Genomic DNA, 17,284 nt, shown 5'->3' on the forward strand with positions numbered 1-17,284 from the left:
TTACCTTCTGCAGAGCTGATTGACTGATTGGAAAGCCAGTGTTTGTGGAAAGGTTGGAATGCTGCAGGTCTAGAGAGCTTAATTATAATTTGCCTTGGACTATCATTTAGCCCCTTATTAGTCATTCCTTTCCCATCTCTGTATCTGATATAAAATTCTTTTGACTATCAGATGAAACCATTTGAAACATACTAATCTAGCACACTAACTGCTTCCACAAACAAAAGTCCTGAGAGTGCTGTCAGAGAGCATATGAAGGAGTACTACAAATGAGAGTTCTCTGCTGTGTGTAACCCACCGACCCCTCTGATGTTTTCACCAATGTATCTGAAAAGCACTTGGCTGAATTTCTTTGTTCTTTTACTATAGAGACTTCAGTAAACAGGTAAGTGGAACATGAAGTTTGGGCTGACTTAAATTTTCATTCCTCATCTTGGTCACTTATACTTGGCTTCAAGATAAGTTATCTCTTATCCCCTTAGAGGTAAGAGTTGTATTTCCTATGTCAACACTGCCTTCCACATTCATGGCTATTTCCTGACCGTGACCTGTGTTTGTTGCTTTATATTTCTCTTTCAGTCTTCTGTGGATTTTTTTTTTAATTTTTTTTCTTCTGTGGATTTAAATGAGCATTAGAAGATTCTGTTTTATCTCCTTCTTTATGCTTGATTATTCTCTTTTGGAAAAATACAACTTTTCCATGGAGTTTCCAACGTGCATTTACAAAGCATCCAATTTGTCATCTGAAAACAACACACTACTTTATATATATAGCCTGTGTAGGTTAGGAAATTCCCAGTATCTTGCTTCTATCTCCAATGGCAACATTAGCATTTTTTTCATTTCATCATCCAACCATGGTTGTTACGATTATTGTGAAGAAGCACTTCTATTTAAGTCAGTTAAGAATAAGAACAATAAGCTATTTTTCTGTATCTCCATTGCTTCCTCCTCTATGATCATTTCTGAGACCTGGGCTTTTGATTCATATCCTTCACCTTTGCTCTGAAAAGCGTATGTTAACATTTCAAATCCAGTTGGACTGTTTCGCTTGTCTGTAGGAAGAATAATTTTTATTGAATTCAGACAGTCATGTGAATACTTTTATAATTCTTTGAACACGTTAAGTACTTCATCATGTTTTTTCTTTCTATTTGTGTGGTTTCTAGTCCCAGGTCTATTGTGATTCTTACCATAGCTCCTATGTGCTTAATAAACTTCTCTTAACATGATTTGTAATGTTTCCTCCAATGTGTATCTTTTCAGCAACTTGAAGATGATTTGATGTGTGTACGTGTGTACGTGTGTGTGTGTGTGTGTGTGTGTGTGTGTGTGTTTATCCTTCTTGGTAGTCCCTGAATTCAAAGGACTGTTTTCTATAATTAGATTTGGAAAAACCACCCCTTCATCTCTTCAACTTTCTATAGACATTTCTGCAGGAAAAGGAGAAAGAGCTGATTTTTCCTTCTTTTCTTCCTTCCTTCCTTCCTTCCTTCCTTCCTTCCTTCCTTCCTTCCTTCCTTCCTTCCTTCCTTCCTTCCTTCCTTCCTGTCTTTTAATTTAGAAAAAGAAGCATTAGCAGAATTATAGTCAGTATAGAGAATGAGCAAAATTTGTATTTTTCTCCATGCAGCTGGTTTATTTAAACCATCTCTGCCTGATTTGGTTTCACTTTGATTTTTAAGAATGGAGTCCTTAGAGGATCCTGATGTCTAACATAAATAGAGAGTGGCCCTATTTGATACTCTGGTTCAGGCCTTGAGCCTGAGTCCAATGATGGGGTGGTAGAATACTGCTTCATCATCTACTGTGACAGGGACTATGGATCCTCAGGCCCCTTCCCCTTGAGTGATGGGCAGTCATCTTGTAGCGCAGACATCATGGAAGACTCCTTGGCAGACTTCACATACATTCTTTGCTAGGCTACCATGTTCTTGCTATAGCTGACAGCCCTGCAGGGAGCAGCAGCTGATCCTGTTCATCTGAAGTGTGAGGCTGTGGCTTTCCCTTCAGGGCCTTTTGCTTTAACAGTTTCTTCTTGTAATTTGTGTTTTCTGTCTGGGTTATGGGTTGTGGGATCCTTTTCCAGGACACTTGCTGTGTAACCATTCTCTTCACTGTTTCAAACCCTAACCCTGTTTCTACAGCCTGGAGAGCATCCTTTCCTCCAGCTGCAGCCTGCTTATCTTCCCCCAGGAGTGCATTTGAAGGGTTATGTGCTGGCTAGTTTTATGTCAGCTTGCTTCAAGGTAGACTCATTTGGGAAGAGAGAACCTCAACCGAGATGTCCCTGCTAGGTTGGCCTGGGGGCAAGCCTGTGGATGGACATTTTCTTGACTGATGGTTGATGTGAGAGGTCTCAGCTCACTGGGGGTGGTGCACCCCTGGGCTGGTGGTCCTGGGTGCTATAAGAAAGCAGGATGAGCAAGTCATGAGAAGCAAACCCTAAACAAAGTTCCTCAGTGGCTTCTGTATCAGTTCTTGACTCCAGCTCCCTGCCCTGATTTCCCTGGATGACAGACTCTAAATTGAGAGGTGTAGACCCTCTCTGCCAGGTTGCTTTTGGTTTTGGTATTTTTGTTACAGTATGGTTCTCCTCCTGCCTGGTTTCTACCAGCCCATGAAGGCAGGAGGGGTAGAAGATGAGATGCAGAGCTTGGAAGGCTGGTGAGCACGACGGAGATCAGACACTCTGGGAACCACTTCAGGGAGCTAGTTCAATTTTAATTCCAGAAAACAAAGGCTCTATACGCCTTGGAGAATGGGTGGTGGGCTTCAAGCGTAGGTGTACATAACTGGTTAAAAATAGGCACTTCAAGGATGCTTAATTTGCTTTAAATAGCACACTCCTATCAGGTGAACAAGAACACAGTACTTAATTATCCTATAGGCACAGGGAGAGTAGAGCTAGCAGAGAGCTGTGTCAAAGGCCATATATCAAATGTGGTTAGGAGCATCTATGCCTACAGACACTCTCCAGATGAAGTCAGGCAGAGAGCAGGAGGCCCTTCTGGGGAGAGGGAGTCTGCACCATTAAGCCAAGCTCAGAATAGCTATCCAGATTGGGAGGACTGCAGCCGCAAAGGGCAGGGTCCTTCCTTCAAACATCACCGGAATCAAAACCTCATTAAGTCATGTTGGTCGTCCTAACCAGGAGACTTGTAGCCACACTCAACCTAGTGTAAATCTCTTCCCCTTGTTTAAAGGCAGCAGCCATCTGCCTTTTCAGTGACTGCTTTGTTTACTTTTCTATTTTACTCTAAAGCTACACTCATTTAGTCCAAAGGCAAGGTCATGCCCCAGAGCCCTATGACCTTGCAGTTGCTAGCACAGGAAAACACCAGGGCATCTCGCTTCTTTCATACTCCTTCTTGAGCATCTTCCTGGACAGTTCCATCTCTTGTAGCTTGATGGTCTAAATCTGCACCTCTCTTAAAGCATCCAATTTTAACTAAGTTTCCTCCCTTAACCATTTTCTTGCTTTGCTAGAGGCTGTTCTTCTGAGAGCTGTCTTGCTTCTGGGATGAATAGACTATAAGGGGAGAGTTTAAAGAAAAATGCTTCCCGGATAACTAAACACCTGTAGGTAAAAATAACAATAATAACAAGAACAAAGCAAGTTTATCTCATACTTCATGTGAAAATCAACACAAATGGCTCATATTATTAAATGTAAGGAATTAAAATTTAGATAAAACTTTACTATGAAAATTTGAGAAAATCCTTGGTGCCTAGGGCTTCATAGGCTTGACATCAAAAGCAAAATTCATAAAATAAAAAATAAGTTCACCAAAACTCTTATTTAGATGAGGAAACAAGCTAAAGCTTGAGAGACAATGTTGCAAACTACATAGTTGGTGGAAGATTCATGTGAGTACTCAGTAATCCAATTAAAAGGGACAAAACAGACACTTCTTTATTGTCACCAAATTCTGTGTTGTAGGGGCAAAAAAAAAATCAGTCATACTTTACTTATGTACAACTCCTCTGGAATATTTGGAGGGTTGTCTCTTCCTCCCCTACATCCCCACAACGAACCGAAACATGCAGCCGCCATACCTAACACTTCCCAGCCACGCTTGAGTGGATAAAGACAGTAGTCTATTCAGGCGAAATCAAATTCAGATGCGCCGTGTAACCCCAAATATCAAGTCATGGGTTAACTGCTCGGTGACGTCAAGACAAGTACATCAGTCCAACAGCTACTTTGCATTGTTTGATACTGTGGGATACTCACAAGCTTTTTTTTTTTTTTAAACAAAACCATGGTTGCCTTCAGATGAACAAAATTATTTCTAACCTGTTTACATTAAGTTACCCTTAAAATGGTGATTACTTTGGTCGTGCTTTTTATGAAACCTTACAGTATGTGTGAGACTGTCTAACTTGAAACACGTTGAACACATTAAAAAGAAGTAGAACTTGAAGTCGTGACATTTGTGTTCCAATGATTAAAGACTACTCCTCTGAGAGACACCCCCATGAGGGTCTGCCAAATGACGGTCAGTCCTGTAAGCTTCCTCATCAACAGGGAAGACTAGCACTTTTTTCCTAAGCCAAAGCTTAGCTCACCTTTGCCTGACCATACCAAGCTCCTGGAAATGAAGTATTTTTAACCGTGCTCCATAGTGTTGTTTCAAAATGCTGCCATCGCTGATAGCCTGAGACTACATTCTGAAGCTTAAGATTGAGAGAGTGATTCAAAACAGGGCTGGAAACAGGCCTAACGCATTGGACATCCAAGTGCATTAAATATCAAAACAGGAAGTAAAACCAAAAGAAAACAGCAACTACAGCTACCACTCTGGGCTTCTTCCAGCCTGCAAAGCAGGTCAACATACAACAGCTTCTCTTCACTCTCTTTTGGAATACTTCTTTTATTTTAATTTTTTTTTTAATTTTGATGATGTCTGTACATGTCTAAGGTATACTCAAGCTAAATGAACACTAAGCTTTGATTCCCAGGAATCATTGCATATGGGTCACTGCAATTTTTAAACTGTATAACTAACAGATGAATTTGGGATTTGAGAGAATCAAACATTAAAACCTTAGGCAAGACCCATATACTCTGTTGTTCCCTAAATTTGTAAGGCAGTCATATACAATCAAGGTGAAAAATATGTAGACTCATGAATTTATTTTTTGCAGATGAGTTTAGCATATTTAAATAAAATTGCTTGTTATTGGAGACATATTTATTGGAGAATTTGTGATTTAACCACTCAGCCAAAACCCATGAATTAGTCAGACTAAATCCTTCGCATCTGGATAGTTCTAGTTACTCTTCAAATTAAGCACAATAGGTCAGAGGTCATTGTTGCTCATTTCGTTGGAGTATAAAACAGACATGCTGTTAAGAAGGTTTCACAAAGCAGAAACTCCATCTGTACTTTGAAAAATAGGTAACATTTAGGGGAAGAGAAAATGGCTGTAAGCAAGGTAAAATAACTAGGTAAAATCTAGTTATTATGGAAAAAAAAAACAAGAAAACCCAGTATTAAATGCTCCCACTCAGTATCAGGAAATAAGGTCAAATGGTCAGAAAAATCAAACTGACATCTATGAAATGTTTCAGCCTTCAGCCCAAGAATTTACCTTGTCAGAGAGGTCTTAAGTTTTTCTGAGCATAAAAATCAGGGGAGAATACCAATATTCACACACCATTCTAAGCAAATTGGGAGCATGGCATAGGATCCAGAGCTTGCTGAACATTCAGCAAGAGTGACAACGCTGAGCAGGCACATGGCTAGGGTATGTGTTATGGTTTGGAGGTGAGGTGTTCCTTCAGACTCATTTATTGAAGGTTTGGCTTCTACATTGCAGATCCAATCCTGAGAGGTGACTAGATCATGAGGAGTCCTGACTGAATCAATGAGTTGATGCATCTACTTCCTGACTTGTTATGATATGAAAAGCTTTCTTTCACCTTGTCCTTCTGTCATGATATTACACCTTGCGATGGGGAGTAAAAAGAATGGAATTAGCCAATCAGACATTGTACCTCTGAAAACCTGAGCAAAATACACCTTTCTTCCTTTATGTTGTTGTCTTAGTTAGGCTTCTATGGCTGCAATGAGACACACTGTGACCAAAAGCAAATTGGGGAAGAAAGGGCTTACACTAACACTTGGCTAACACTTCCTCACTGTAGTCAAGTATTGAAGAAAGTAAGGGCAGGTACTCAAAACAGGGCAGGAACTTGGAGGTGGGAAGCAAGGAGGGGTGTTGCTTCCTGGCTTGCTCCTCCATGGCTTGTTCAGTCTGCTTTCTTATAGAACCCAGGACCACCAGCCCAGGGATGGCACCACCCACATTGGGCTGGGCCCTCCTGCATCACTCACTAATTTAAAAAAAAAAAGCCTTATATGTCTGCATGCAACCAGATTTTATGGAAGCATTTTCTTAATTGAGGTTCACTCCTCTCAGATGAGTTTAGCATGTGTTAAGGTAATGTAAAACTATCCAGCACAGTTGTTTTCCTCAGGTATTTTGTTACAGTGATGAAAAGTGACCAACACAGCAAGAGAAGAAAAGAGATATCTAGGTTATTGAGGAGGAAGATATAGTAAAGCTTGGAGTATCGTGACCAGAAGCACATGGCTGATGGGCTTTTGGAATCTAGTTTTAAAGAAAGGAAATGTAACCTGGAAGCCTCCTTCTTGTGGCCTAGCTTCCATGGTTCCAGAAAATACTATGCAAAGTACTAAGGGAAGGAAGGAGTTAATAGTCCACCTCAGCTGCAACACCAATGAACAATAGCTATAACTAGCATGGTAAGATATGTGTAAATGTGCAATAAGTGTCACTCACTTATTGATGGTAACCTGCAAATGTCTAACTGGATTTAAGGCCCACTCAACAGGATGGAAGGCATGTCTTATACTATAAATGCTATCATGGCCTTAGAAAAGAACCTGCTATCATCACTTTATTAGACCAGCAAATAATTCCTTACTATATCCTAAGTCTCATCCTTATATTCACAGAGAGTAGCTAACACTTTCACCATAAAAGCTTTTCGCAGCAAGTAGGGACCATCACAGAAAACTGCAGTGGACACAATGCAGAGATCAATGGATCATCTCTATCCCAGCTCCTATATTTATGGCTCAGGAACATATTGAAAATATTGTAAGAGCCAGAATACAAGGAAGTCTTAGGTTAAACAGTCTCCCCTAGAAATGGCTGCATGAACAAAACTGGGACAATTGATATATCAAAATTTTGGGAAGAGGATAGATTACATAGGTTCCATATCCCTAGGCAAAGAACTACAGACAGCCAATGACTGTTGGGAGAGGGAAAATTAGCCTCTCTCAGGAAACTAGCCTGGCCTCTCTTTATGACCTACCTAATACAAAGTGGTCAGCTGTGAAACTGTACACACATAAACAACAAAAACAGATTCAGCATATTTTTATGTTTGTGCTCATATATAAATACATATCTGATATGTAACAATAATAATTAAAGAAAAAGAGGCTATCCATTTGAAAGTTCGGTCCAGGGTTAATAGAAAAGGTTGAAGGGAGGGTACCTAGGAGAGGCTGCAGAGGAAGGAGGAAAATGATATAATTCTATTTTAATTTAAATGTATAAAATCTTTAAAAAGGGAAATGAAATGCAGCAACTGAGTTCTGCTTTTTATCTGTCTTTCACAACAGAGGGTCATCTCATCTACTTCTTGTACATTTTCTAGACTCACAAACCCTTCACAAATATTTGACAAAAATAAAATCAACAATAAATTGTAGGTATAAGGTTATTGTGTAATTCAAATGCTGATTTCTGTACCCCCATACCTGGTTGCAATTCTTGTTCTGAGAATCTCCTATCTCAATGTTGTGTAAACACTGCTCCCCAATTGTCCAGTTGTCCCATGGTATATCGATAAAGCAGCTTACATCCAATCAATAAACAGGGTAGAGAATAAGGCTGGACTTGCTGCCAGCCCCAGGAGGAGGAGTCAGAAGAGGAAATAGGGGAATAAGCCACTGGCAGAGGTCCAGGTGACATCAGATTAGAAGCTGGAGAAAGAAAGCTACCAAGTGCAAGAATCTCTGGGATGTACACTGGAAGGAAACCAGATTTGCTTAGAGAATTAAGAATAGAGTAATAACTGCTCAGTTATTGTGTTGTGAAGCTTATTAATAAACAAATATGAAAGAGTCTCAGTTATTTGTGTGATAGCTGGGTTGAGAGAAGCTGAGAAGCAGACACAATTATATAAAAATAATAATAACAGTAAATTTCAAATATATATCCTTTTAAAATACCCATCTTCCAAATTACCATCATAAAATTAAGATGGAATCCTGCTGTGCCTCTTTCAGATGATTCCTCCTTCCTAACTATTATCATCTCTATTTATGAAATACTTCACATTATTTAAACCAAAAATGCTCCCTTTTCTTCCTTCCTTCCTTTTCTCCCTCCCTTCTTCCCTTCTTCCTTCCTTCTTTCCTCCCTCCCTCCCTTCCTTCCTTCCTTCCTTCCTTCCTTCCTTCCTTTCTTTCTCTCTCTTTATTTCTCCCTCCTTTCTTCATTTGAAACAATTGAACTCTTGATCCTCCTCTGTCATCATATTAAGTGCTAGTATTAGCCATGTCACCATACTTGGCTGTAATTTTGGTTTTATATTTATTTCATCATTTACTTAATTGGTGCCACTTAGAGAACAGGGAAATTGCCTTGTGGCTTATATCAGTGCTTTGCACAGAATAGATAAGTACATAATTTAATATAAGCTAAATGGAATTATTTGCTAATGTTCTGGTGTAGACAGATGGAATTTTCATATCTTACCTAAGACTACAATCTCTTAACTGACTGCCAAACTTCCATATTTTCAATCTCCATATTGCCTTCTGAGTTATTCCCATAACTTTTAGTTGAGTTTGGTGTCTGATGTTCTCATAATAAAATCTGAACCTTTAGTATTCAAGGCCTCCACCTCCTGCGCTATAGTTTGCACCCTACTCTTAACATTGGTATGTTCCCATGCTGCAGCATGGATCAGAAATGGTTAATGCCAGGCCTTCTTTTATTTCATGCTGTGGCCTTAGACTGACTCTTTTATCTGGTAGGTCAAAGAAGAACTTCGAGGTTGTTATCATCACATTGAGTAACTCCAAGCTGCTCCTTAGCCAAGAATTACCAACAAGTACCGAAGACTCATCCGGCTGCCATTGACTAAGGGACTACATACGTCAAAAAGCATCTGAGCCAGACCTGTCAAAGTTTACCTTTCAGTGTTGGTGATGCTCTCTATCACTCAGAACAACTCTTCAGCTGCAATTTCAGGCTAATTCGGGGAAATGGTGCTCAGCATAGGGCAGGCTCCGCATCTTCCACATTGTTTGCATTCACTGTGTTTTCATTCATGGCTCTTCTCCTGATGGAAGTTCACAGCCTCTGTCTCTTCTCACTCTCTGGCTCCAAATGATCAAACAACACAAAAGTACCCCACCTGTCTTTCCTATTAAAATTTGGGTGATTTCATCGAAATCGTTTGTGACAACACTGCCCACATGGCAAATAAAAACAACTTTCTATTTACTTCAGTCTGACTGTGAAATGATTATATTTTGAAACATCCTTGCCATTAAAATACATTCACAATGAAAATTATTGAAATAGATGGCCTGTGGGTCCTAAGTGTTTGAACTGTGGAAAACTGGAACAGTGAGTTATACTTACTTGTGGAGGTATGCGGTTTCTAATCTGAAATCTGTTTCAGTTTGTTCCACCAAGAGGACATGGAAAATGCCATCTCAACAAAGCTTATGCTTTCAGGAGCTCTGCATGTCAAAACTTTTGATTTATTTATTATGTTTGTTATTGGCATTTCTTTCTACCAAAGGTCAAATGCCATGGGGAATGTGTCTAGTTAAAAATATTTATTGATTGATTATCAAATGAAAAAGTTCTGAAAATACTTACAGCTATTTGAGCCAGTGAACTTTTCAAGTCTTTCCCCTTTAAAAAATCTGGGTACAATGAAATATGTTTGCAGTCCCATCTACTCCGGAGTCTGGGACAGGAGAATTATTTTAGCCTAAAAATTTAGGACCAGATTGGGAATCCTAATCTGATATCTTCTTTAAATAAACGAGCAAACAAATAAACAGACAATCAAACAAAATAGCAACCAAAAAAGAAAATCCCTAGTAAATTTCACATTGTATATCAGGTGCTGGGAATCATCTGAGAGTAGAAAAGAAGCACAAGATCTTCACTTGTGCTTTTCATAATCTAAGTGGAAAAGATAAAATAATAATTATGAAAAGTAAAGAGAAATACCTCTATTAAGTACCCTGAATTGCAGAACCTGGTGCTGTGACAACATCTGCGAAGGGATGTGGTCTAGTGAAGGAGGCCGAGACCACTTCCCCGGGGAAGTGGCAATTGCATCGACAGGTGAGTGGTAAGAGCTAAAATTACTCTGTGCAGAGAGGAACTATTAGGTGGAAAGAGTCCCTGGGGCCGAGGGGCATAGCTTCTTCAAGCAAAACGGAAGGAAAGAAGGGCAGTGAGGCTGATGCAGGGAATTGTGTACAAGGTTGGGAGGTAAGAGGAAGTCAGCCCTGCAGGCCTAGGCTATATTAGGGATGTTGCTTTCGTCTTAATGTTTAGGAGACCTGTCAGGGGCTCAGAAGTGACAGGAAACAAGGTCAGGTTTGTGTGAAAGGATCCCTAGAGTTAAGAAGGAAATATAGTAGGTGTAGGAGATGCTAAGCAGAGGGAGGTGGGTTAACTGCAGTCACGGTGGCATCTTCCACCAGAGCAGGGACTGAGGAAGAGCTGGACAGGGTGTGAGGTGAAGCAGCTAGGACTTGGTGCAACCAGAAGTTATTCTGTATCTGTTATATGCCATTCAGGCTGCTGGGATACAGAGAGAAGCAAAGTTGCCCCTTCTCTACTTGTGTTTGTTGTAGATATCTGGTTAAAGATGTGAGTTAGGCTGGTCCCAAAGAAACAGCATCTGAAATAATATAGGCCATTTTCCCTTGGAAAATAAGAAAAAAAAAGGCATCTTTCAGTGTTTCACATTTCTAAACTACCCTTTATTGTGTATAACATCAAGGAGATAAGCAAAAGAGGAATCAGTAAGGAAACAGGGCAAAAAAAGGGTGTTCTGAGGGTCACGAAGCTATGGGATATCATTACTTGGACTCAGGTCTTCCAATTTCAAGCAGAGGGAGGCTCCTGTGCCCTCCCCTTTGCTAAAACCATCCCAGAGATAGAAACTTTGTTTCAAAAAGGGAATTCCTCTAAAGTAGACAGAATGAAGGTCTTTCTCAGGGAAAATACATTTCTGCATTTAGCCTAAGCAATGCACTTGCTTTCTCCTCAGTGTCACATAGGTAACACAGATTATTAGCCAGATGAAGGCAGGAGATGCAGGAAAACTCTGAGATTTTTGTATTGACCCTTCACAGAAGAAACAATTAATCAGGTATGTGTCTTGCCCATGCCAGGTGTCTGGACCCTAGAATATAACAGGCAGGCAGGTCCACATTTACCTAAACTTCTTTCTTCTCTTAGGCTGCTTGGCCAAGTGAGTAACTTTCTTTTTTCCACCATGGTCTCTTAGTACTCATTTTTAGCTGTTCCTTAACACACAGGTCAGTGTTTTTTTTTTCTTCTTTTATTAAATAACACGTTTGACTTTCACAATGAGTGGTCCTGGGAATGTGTGTATAGTTTTGAGGCGAACATCTTAAAGCAATCATTTCTCACTTCTCGGGGCTGTCAGTTTTCAGTGGACAGGTACAGTAATTAAGCCATGCTCATCTATGCCCTCATCTCTTTACCAGCAAGTTTGTTTTATCTGACATATTTCCAGTTACTGAAATCAAACAGAACAAAATCACATCTGGACTTCCAAATGTTCAATGACATTATTTATCAAAATAAATTTATTGAAAGTATTCAAAAACCACTTCAAAGTTTAGCTGCCCACAAGACAGTTTTGGCACTCAGAATAGACACTGGTTTTCTACAGAACAGCACTCATTCCCTCGCACACACCAGCTAACAATGCAAACATACTTCTCAGTTTCAGTGATACAGGACACAATTCACTAATGATCTGTAGTCCTAAGAACTTCAACACCCTTGCACACAGTAAACATGTTAATGTTAATAGTACTGGAATATTAAAACTAGAACTAAAACATGGACTGGATTAGGGGAGGGTGTACAGCCAGCTAGCTAAGGCCACATAATCCCAGACCTATTGATTTTAAATGTTTGGACCAACAACATTCCATTGTATCTTTCACTTCAAACCCTTGCCTTTTCCCAGGTAGGGACAGCACATTCAGAACACTGTTCCCTTCCTCTGTTCTTCACACAGCAAGGGAAGCTGTTCTCACACAGAGCTTCTCCTAGGTTGCTGGCTTCCTGATTCACTACCGAACTTTGAATCAATAGTTCTGAGCGATGTTTTCCTAACACTCAGGCTGAATTCAAGGTCAGTCTTTTGGCAGGGTCACAGCCTTTCCTCTTGGGAGACAGAATGAAATGTCCTTTGTTGAGGCTCCTTGTCTCATGTAGCGTGGGGCTCCATGGTGATCTGTGGCTTTTTACACAAGTCCTGGTAGAATTCTGACTCCAGGAAACGGGGATAAGAATTGTTCTCCATCAAGCTGTAAACCCTCCTCTGAGCTGTTGTAAAGCAGCCACTCGTAGCCTCTTGGATATTTTGGGCAATCAGAGTTTTTGTTTGAAAGTCTATGTTTATCTGGAAGAACAAAACAAAACTTGATTTATTTGGTATTCAACACTACAAATCGACACTTAATAATAAAACATAAAAGACATAATTTGTGATCAGCTATAACTGTCAGTTTTGGAGGTTAAATGTTAGGATGGGGTGAACAGCCATACCCGGCCTTCCCACTTGCACTTTAATTTCATGCATTTAATTCTCATGTTTCCCCAGTGTAGTTGAAGATGTTGAAATTAATGCTAATAGGAATAACTTGTTTTCTTACCTCCTTGGGAGCTTCCTTTTCTATGAAGTCGGTGTATATTTTCCTTGCTTTTGAGGAGAGTTTTTGGGGTGATTTGGTTTTTTTGAAATCTTCACAAGCCAACCAGAATTCAATGTTTTCTTCACAGAACTCAGATTTTAAAAATGCCCTGAATGCAGCAAGCCCATCTGAAAGCGCAAGAGAAGAAGCATGTAGAATGTGAATTGAGTGACCAAATAGCACATTGATCAGAATGATCAGTTTCCTAGATTTCACTCGACCTGTCATCCTCAGAATTTAGCTCTCTAAGTACTAAGATGCCAGTAGGCAAAAATGCTTTAGCTTGTAATTCTGCAACAACAGAATACAGTATAACAGTATACTTAACTTCACTGTCAACGCAAAACAAATATTTTTATAGGACAGCCATTAATTTCACTAAGAACTAGGGTTTTTGAAAACATTCTATGCAATGGAAAAGCTGACTCAACCATAACTATGAGTAACGGTCACTTTAATTTTTAGGCTCAGTTTTCTTTCCCACCTGAGGTGAATACCTCATGCTTTTCCATGATTAAACTTGGTGAAATAAGGGAAAAAACAAAAAACAAAAAACAAAAAACAAACCAACAACAAAACAAAAGTCTTTATGCTGTCAATAGTGGCAATGTCTAAAGCACTTCCTGCAAGCTGCTTATTTGTGGTGTGAACACATCATCGCTAGGCCCTTGGGACGCTGGTAAGAGAGCACATTCACGAGGCTAACTTACATTTACTGGCCAGCAGTTCATCAAATGCTTCTGCCCAGAGCTGAGCTTCCTCAGGAGAGGGCCTGCAAGAGAAGTTCCGCACATGAGCTATACCACACATGACAGTTCCCCTTTCCTGTTCAGTGGCTTGGCTAGATAATCATCTCTGTAACTACCACGGTTCACAACTTACTTGATAAAAGTTTGCTGTTTGCTCTTCTTGCCAGTTTTGGGTTTCCCAGGAGTGGAGGAATTTTGCAAGAAGTAGCTCAAACGGGTCTTCCAATCCTTTAAGCTGGGGGGCGGGGGGGAAGAAAAGAAAAATACGTCAGACGGCAATTCTTGAATAGGAAAGTTATCATCGGTTGCAGTAGCTACTCACAGATCAGACAGGCGATTTAAACCCAGCACCTCATGACTGAACATAGTTCTATCCGCTCATCTGACTAGTTTACAAGCCGGATGAGACTTCCTAACACAGCTTGGGTATTTTACATTTTCACAAGCATAGATTTTTCTGCACGGCTAACTACACGTTGGTGACATTTTTATGACTGAGAACAGCAGTGGAAGTGTCTTGAGCAAGCTGATTTCCCTTCTCTTTCCGCACTCGAGGCAGTAAGGTTGGACCACACCAGAGGCAGTGCATAGAGGGGTGTGTGTGTGTGTGTGTGTGTGTGTGTGTATGCGTGATGGATTCTTTAGCTCCTCTCCACGACCGCCTACCAGTGCTCCTCTGCAGCAGATACTGCAGAGCAAATTACTCATTCCATGGTCGGTCGTGACTGGGTGAGACCTGCTTTATGATTTAAAAGCGGGATCTCATACATTCTGCTCAACCATCTCCACCCAGCGGCTGTACAAGCAACTCAGAACTAACAATGCAATGTATAGGCTCTGTGCACGCTATTCAGCTGCAGGATTCTGATATCACATTAAATGCAGAACAAAAAAAGCCAAGCAGCGCCTTCTCAGCCCATCTACTGCCGCCTTCATAACCATTTCCCACAGTTCCTAAACTCTCTGAGCTCACACAGAAAAAGCACATACCGCCCGATTTGGCAAGCTAACTTCCTTCTTTCTTTTTTCCCTTTCTCGGCAGAGGTTGGAGACTAGAGTTTGCTCAAGGTAAGGAGGTTCCTAGCAGCCAAGCCAGGCAGGGTACGAAGAGCTCTTAGGGAGAGAGGGCATACTCACAGCGTCCGCTTCATTTTCTCCCGCTTCTCCTCGACCTTGGGGCCGTTGCCTGCGCTCTTGTCCATGGGTACGCAGTCGTGCTGGACAGCCAGGAACATGGCACTTTGCATACTCAGACTCGCGCGGCCTCCGCAGCTGTTTGCGGAGGGGCCGGCTCTGCTGGCCTTTAAGGCGGGCTGCGAGAAGGGGAGGGACCTGGAGGCGCTGGCCACGCCTCCGGAGGGCGCGGATTGGCCCGCTGAGGAGGGCACGGGGGCGGGGCCGCGCGGGCCTGCGGCAGTCACGGCCGCCCCGAAGGGTCTGGAAACCAGGGCGCTGCTGACGTAGGCGCCGCAGCCTCGTGCGCACACGGGGTGGGAGGCGGCGGGCGGGGACAGAGCCTGGTCGCCGTGCTGCTGCTCCGGCGGCCACGGCCGCGGTGGAGGGTGCCCGGGTTCGTGCCACCCCTCCCGGCCGTGCCTTTTCCTTTTTGTTTTTTTGTTTTCGCCCCACCTTTGCAACCTACCTGTTCACAATCTTTACGACTCATGCGGACACCTATTTGAAAACTGCAGCCAGAATGGGGAGAGCCCTGCGGGCTCCACTCAGCCCCTCCACCTGTTTAGGAAACGGAAATGAACGACCAGGGAAACCTGAACCGTGGGACGCAGGGCTAGGCGCTCAGCTGCCGCGGCTCGCTTGCTCAGGCGTCTTGGAATTTCTTAAAGGGGATGCACTGTGCCCGGGGAGGAAGCGGGAGAAAGTGCCTGTTAAAACCTGCTGTTTTAAAAGGGTCTGCTTTTTTTTTTTTTTTAAATCTTTAAATGCATGGCTGCTGCTAGCAGGCTGCTCCGTCGCAGGGTCGTTCCCCAGGAGACCTGAAGGGCACAGCACAGATCTGAGTGATAGTGAGAAACACAAAGGGAAACCCAAGAGCCAGTTCTGCTGCACCCGGATCGTTTGTAGTTTTCAGAGTGTAAGGAATCAGGATTTCCTCATGAGTCATTCTGAGTTGAACAGGCTCAGAATTTAGCAGATGTCCAACTGCTTAAATTAAGGGGTGGGAGTCGGGAGATGTAAACAGTTTGGGCAAGCTTCATTTGCGATTTCCTCAGAAACCCATCTCTACTCTCGCAGGTTTCAGTACGACCTGATTTGTAAGAACTAACACATGACTTCAACTACAAACTGATTCAGCTTCCCATGTTACCAGAATGGTGCGGTGGAATACCTAAGTGGGTTTCCCATAAAGTGTGAGCAGACAGACTTAACAAAAAGGTACCGTTTCGGCTCTGGTCACTCTGTTTTACGCTAGACCCGTTAAAAGGAAAATGAAGGCACATTCTTAAAACGGACATTGCCACAAGCTGCGGGTAGTTGAGCTCCAGGTTTGAGTTGGAGAACAAAGTCTGCAGTCAGTAAGGAAGAAAATAGGTTTAGCCTTTATTACAAGAGGAATATCATTTTAATTTTAGTAACAAATGCTTGAAAGCATGTTTATGAATCTGTAAGATGGAGTTTTTAATAAACCCCAAAGAACTGCATGGTGCCTACATCTATTTTAATTTCTGATGATTTAATACTTATTTACTAAGCATATATACTAGAAAGTGTTGCTATTAAAATATGTGTAATGTGCAGACATATTTGATCTTTCTCGACAATACAAAACATGAATTATTTTTCACGTACAACCCTGGGTCTTAAAATCATAAACATGGATGTTCCCTTACAGTTCAGTTGTCCCTGGAAACTTTTATCTGTCAGCAGGTGCAATCAGAGTCCGTGTTTAACCAGCAGTTGCTAAGTATCTGTTGAGACCTGCTGGAGCCCTAGTTTTTCACATCCAAAAGCAGGACTGTGACTTTTTTTAATGGCCAGACTCATGAGATACTATGCAAATCTTACATTTAAGACCTTTCGTAACGTCAACAAAATGCATTAATTTTCGCATGTAAACGGGGCAATCTAAAGCCAGCTTTTCAGGATAGAAACATCATGAGGATTAATTTAAAAATCAATTAGGTTCTAAAGGTGTGAATTCCATGAACTATCAAGACTATGCAGCCTTGTAGTGTCAAACTTACGATAAATTTCTGTCTGGATAATAAAAAAATGAATATGGAAAGTAAGTAACATAGTTCATATTTAACCTCTTCAAGATCTTGAAGGCAGAAAAGCTCTGTCCTGTTTTTACGTTAACAGAAGTGAATATCCAGGTACCTACCTGCAACTGGTGGATAGACTGTCTTAGATGATGTTTGCACTTAATACAAGTAGTTTGTTTTCACAAGCCTTTTCAGACTGACAATTGATACTAAGTCACAAAATTATTTTTTTTTCTCCCTGGAAAGTGGTTGCTTGATAAATTTGTGT

At 41.3% G+C, this 17,284-nt stretch overlaps 1 protein-coding gene across 1 annotated transcript; it reads right to left on the reverse strand.

Moving 5' to 3' along the window:
• Positions 1-11,896: 11,896 nt before the first annotated feature.
• On the reverse strand, positions 11,897-15,089 carry Rgs2 (regulator of G protein signaling 2). The gene is made up of 5 exons (XM_021647485.2): positions 14,930-15,089; positions 13,926-14,027; positions 13,754-13,815; positions 13,005-13,171; positions 11,897-12,751 (listed from the first exon to the last, which is right to left on the reverse strand). The coding sequence occupies exons 1-5, from the start codon at positions 15,037-15,039 to the stop codon at positions 12,557-12,559; spliced, it is 636 nt and encodes a 211-aa protein (XP_021503160.1). The 5' UTR covers positions 15,040-15,089; the 3' UTR covers positions 11,897-12,556.
• Between the last annotated feature and the right edge of the window lie 2,195 nt (positions 15,090-17,284).

The sequence above is a fragment of the Meriones unguiculatus genome, chromosome 11 (genome assembly GCF_030254825.1).
Source record: "Meriones unguiculatus strain TT.TT164.6M chromosome 11, Bangor_MerUng_6.1, whole genome shotgun sequence".
Classification (NCBI taxonomy): Eukaryota; Metazoa; Chordata; class Mammalia; order Rodentia; family Muridae; genus Meriones; species Meriones unguiculatus.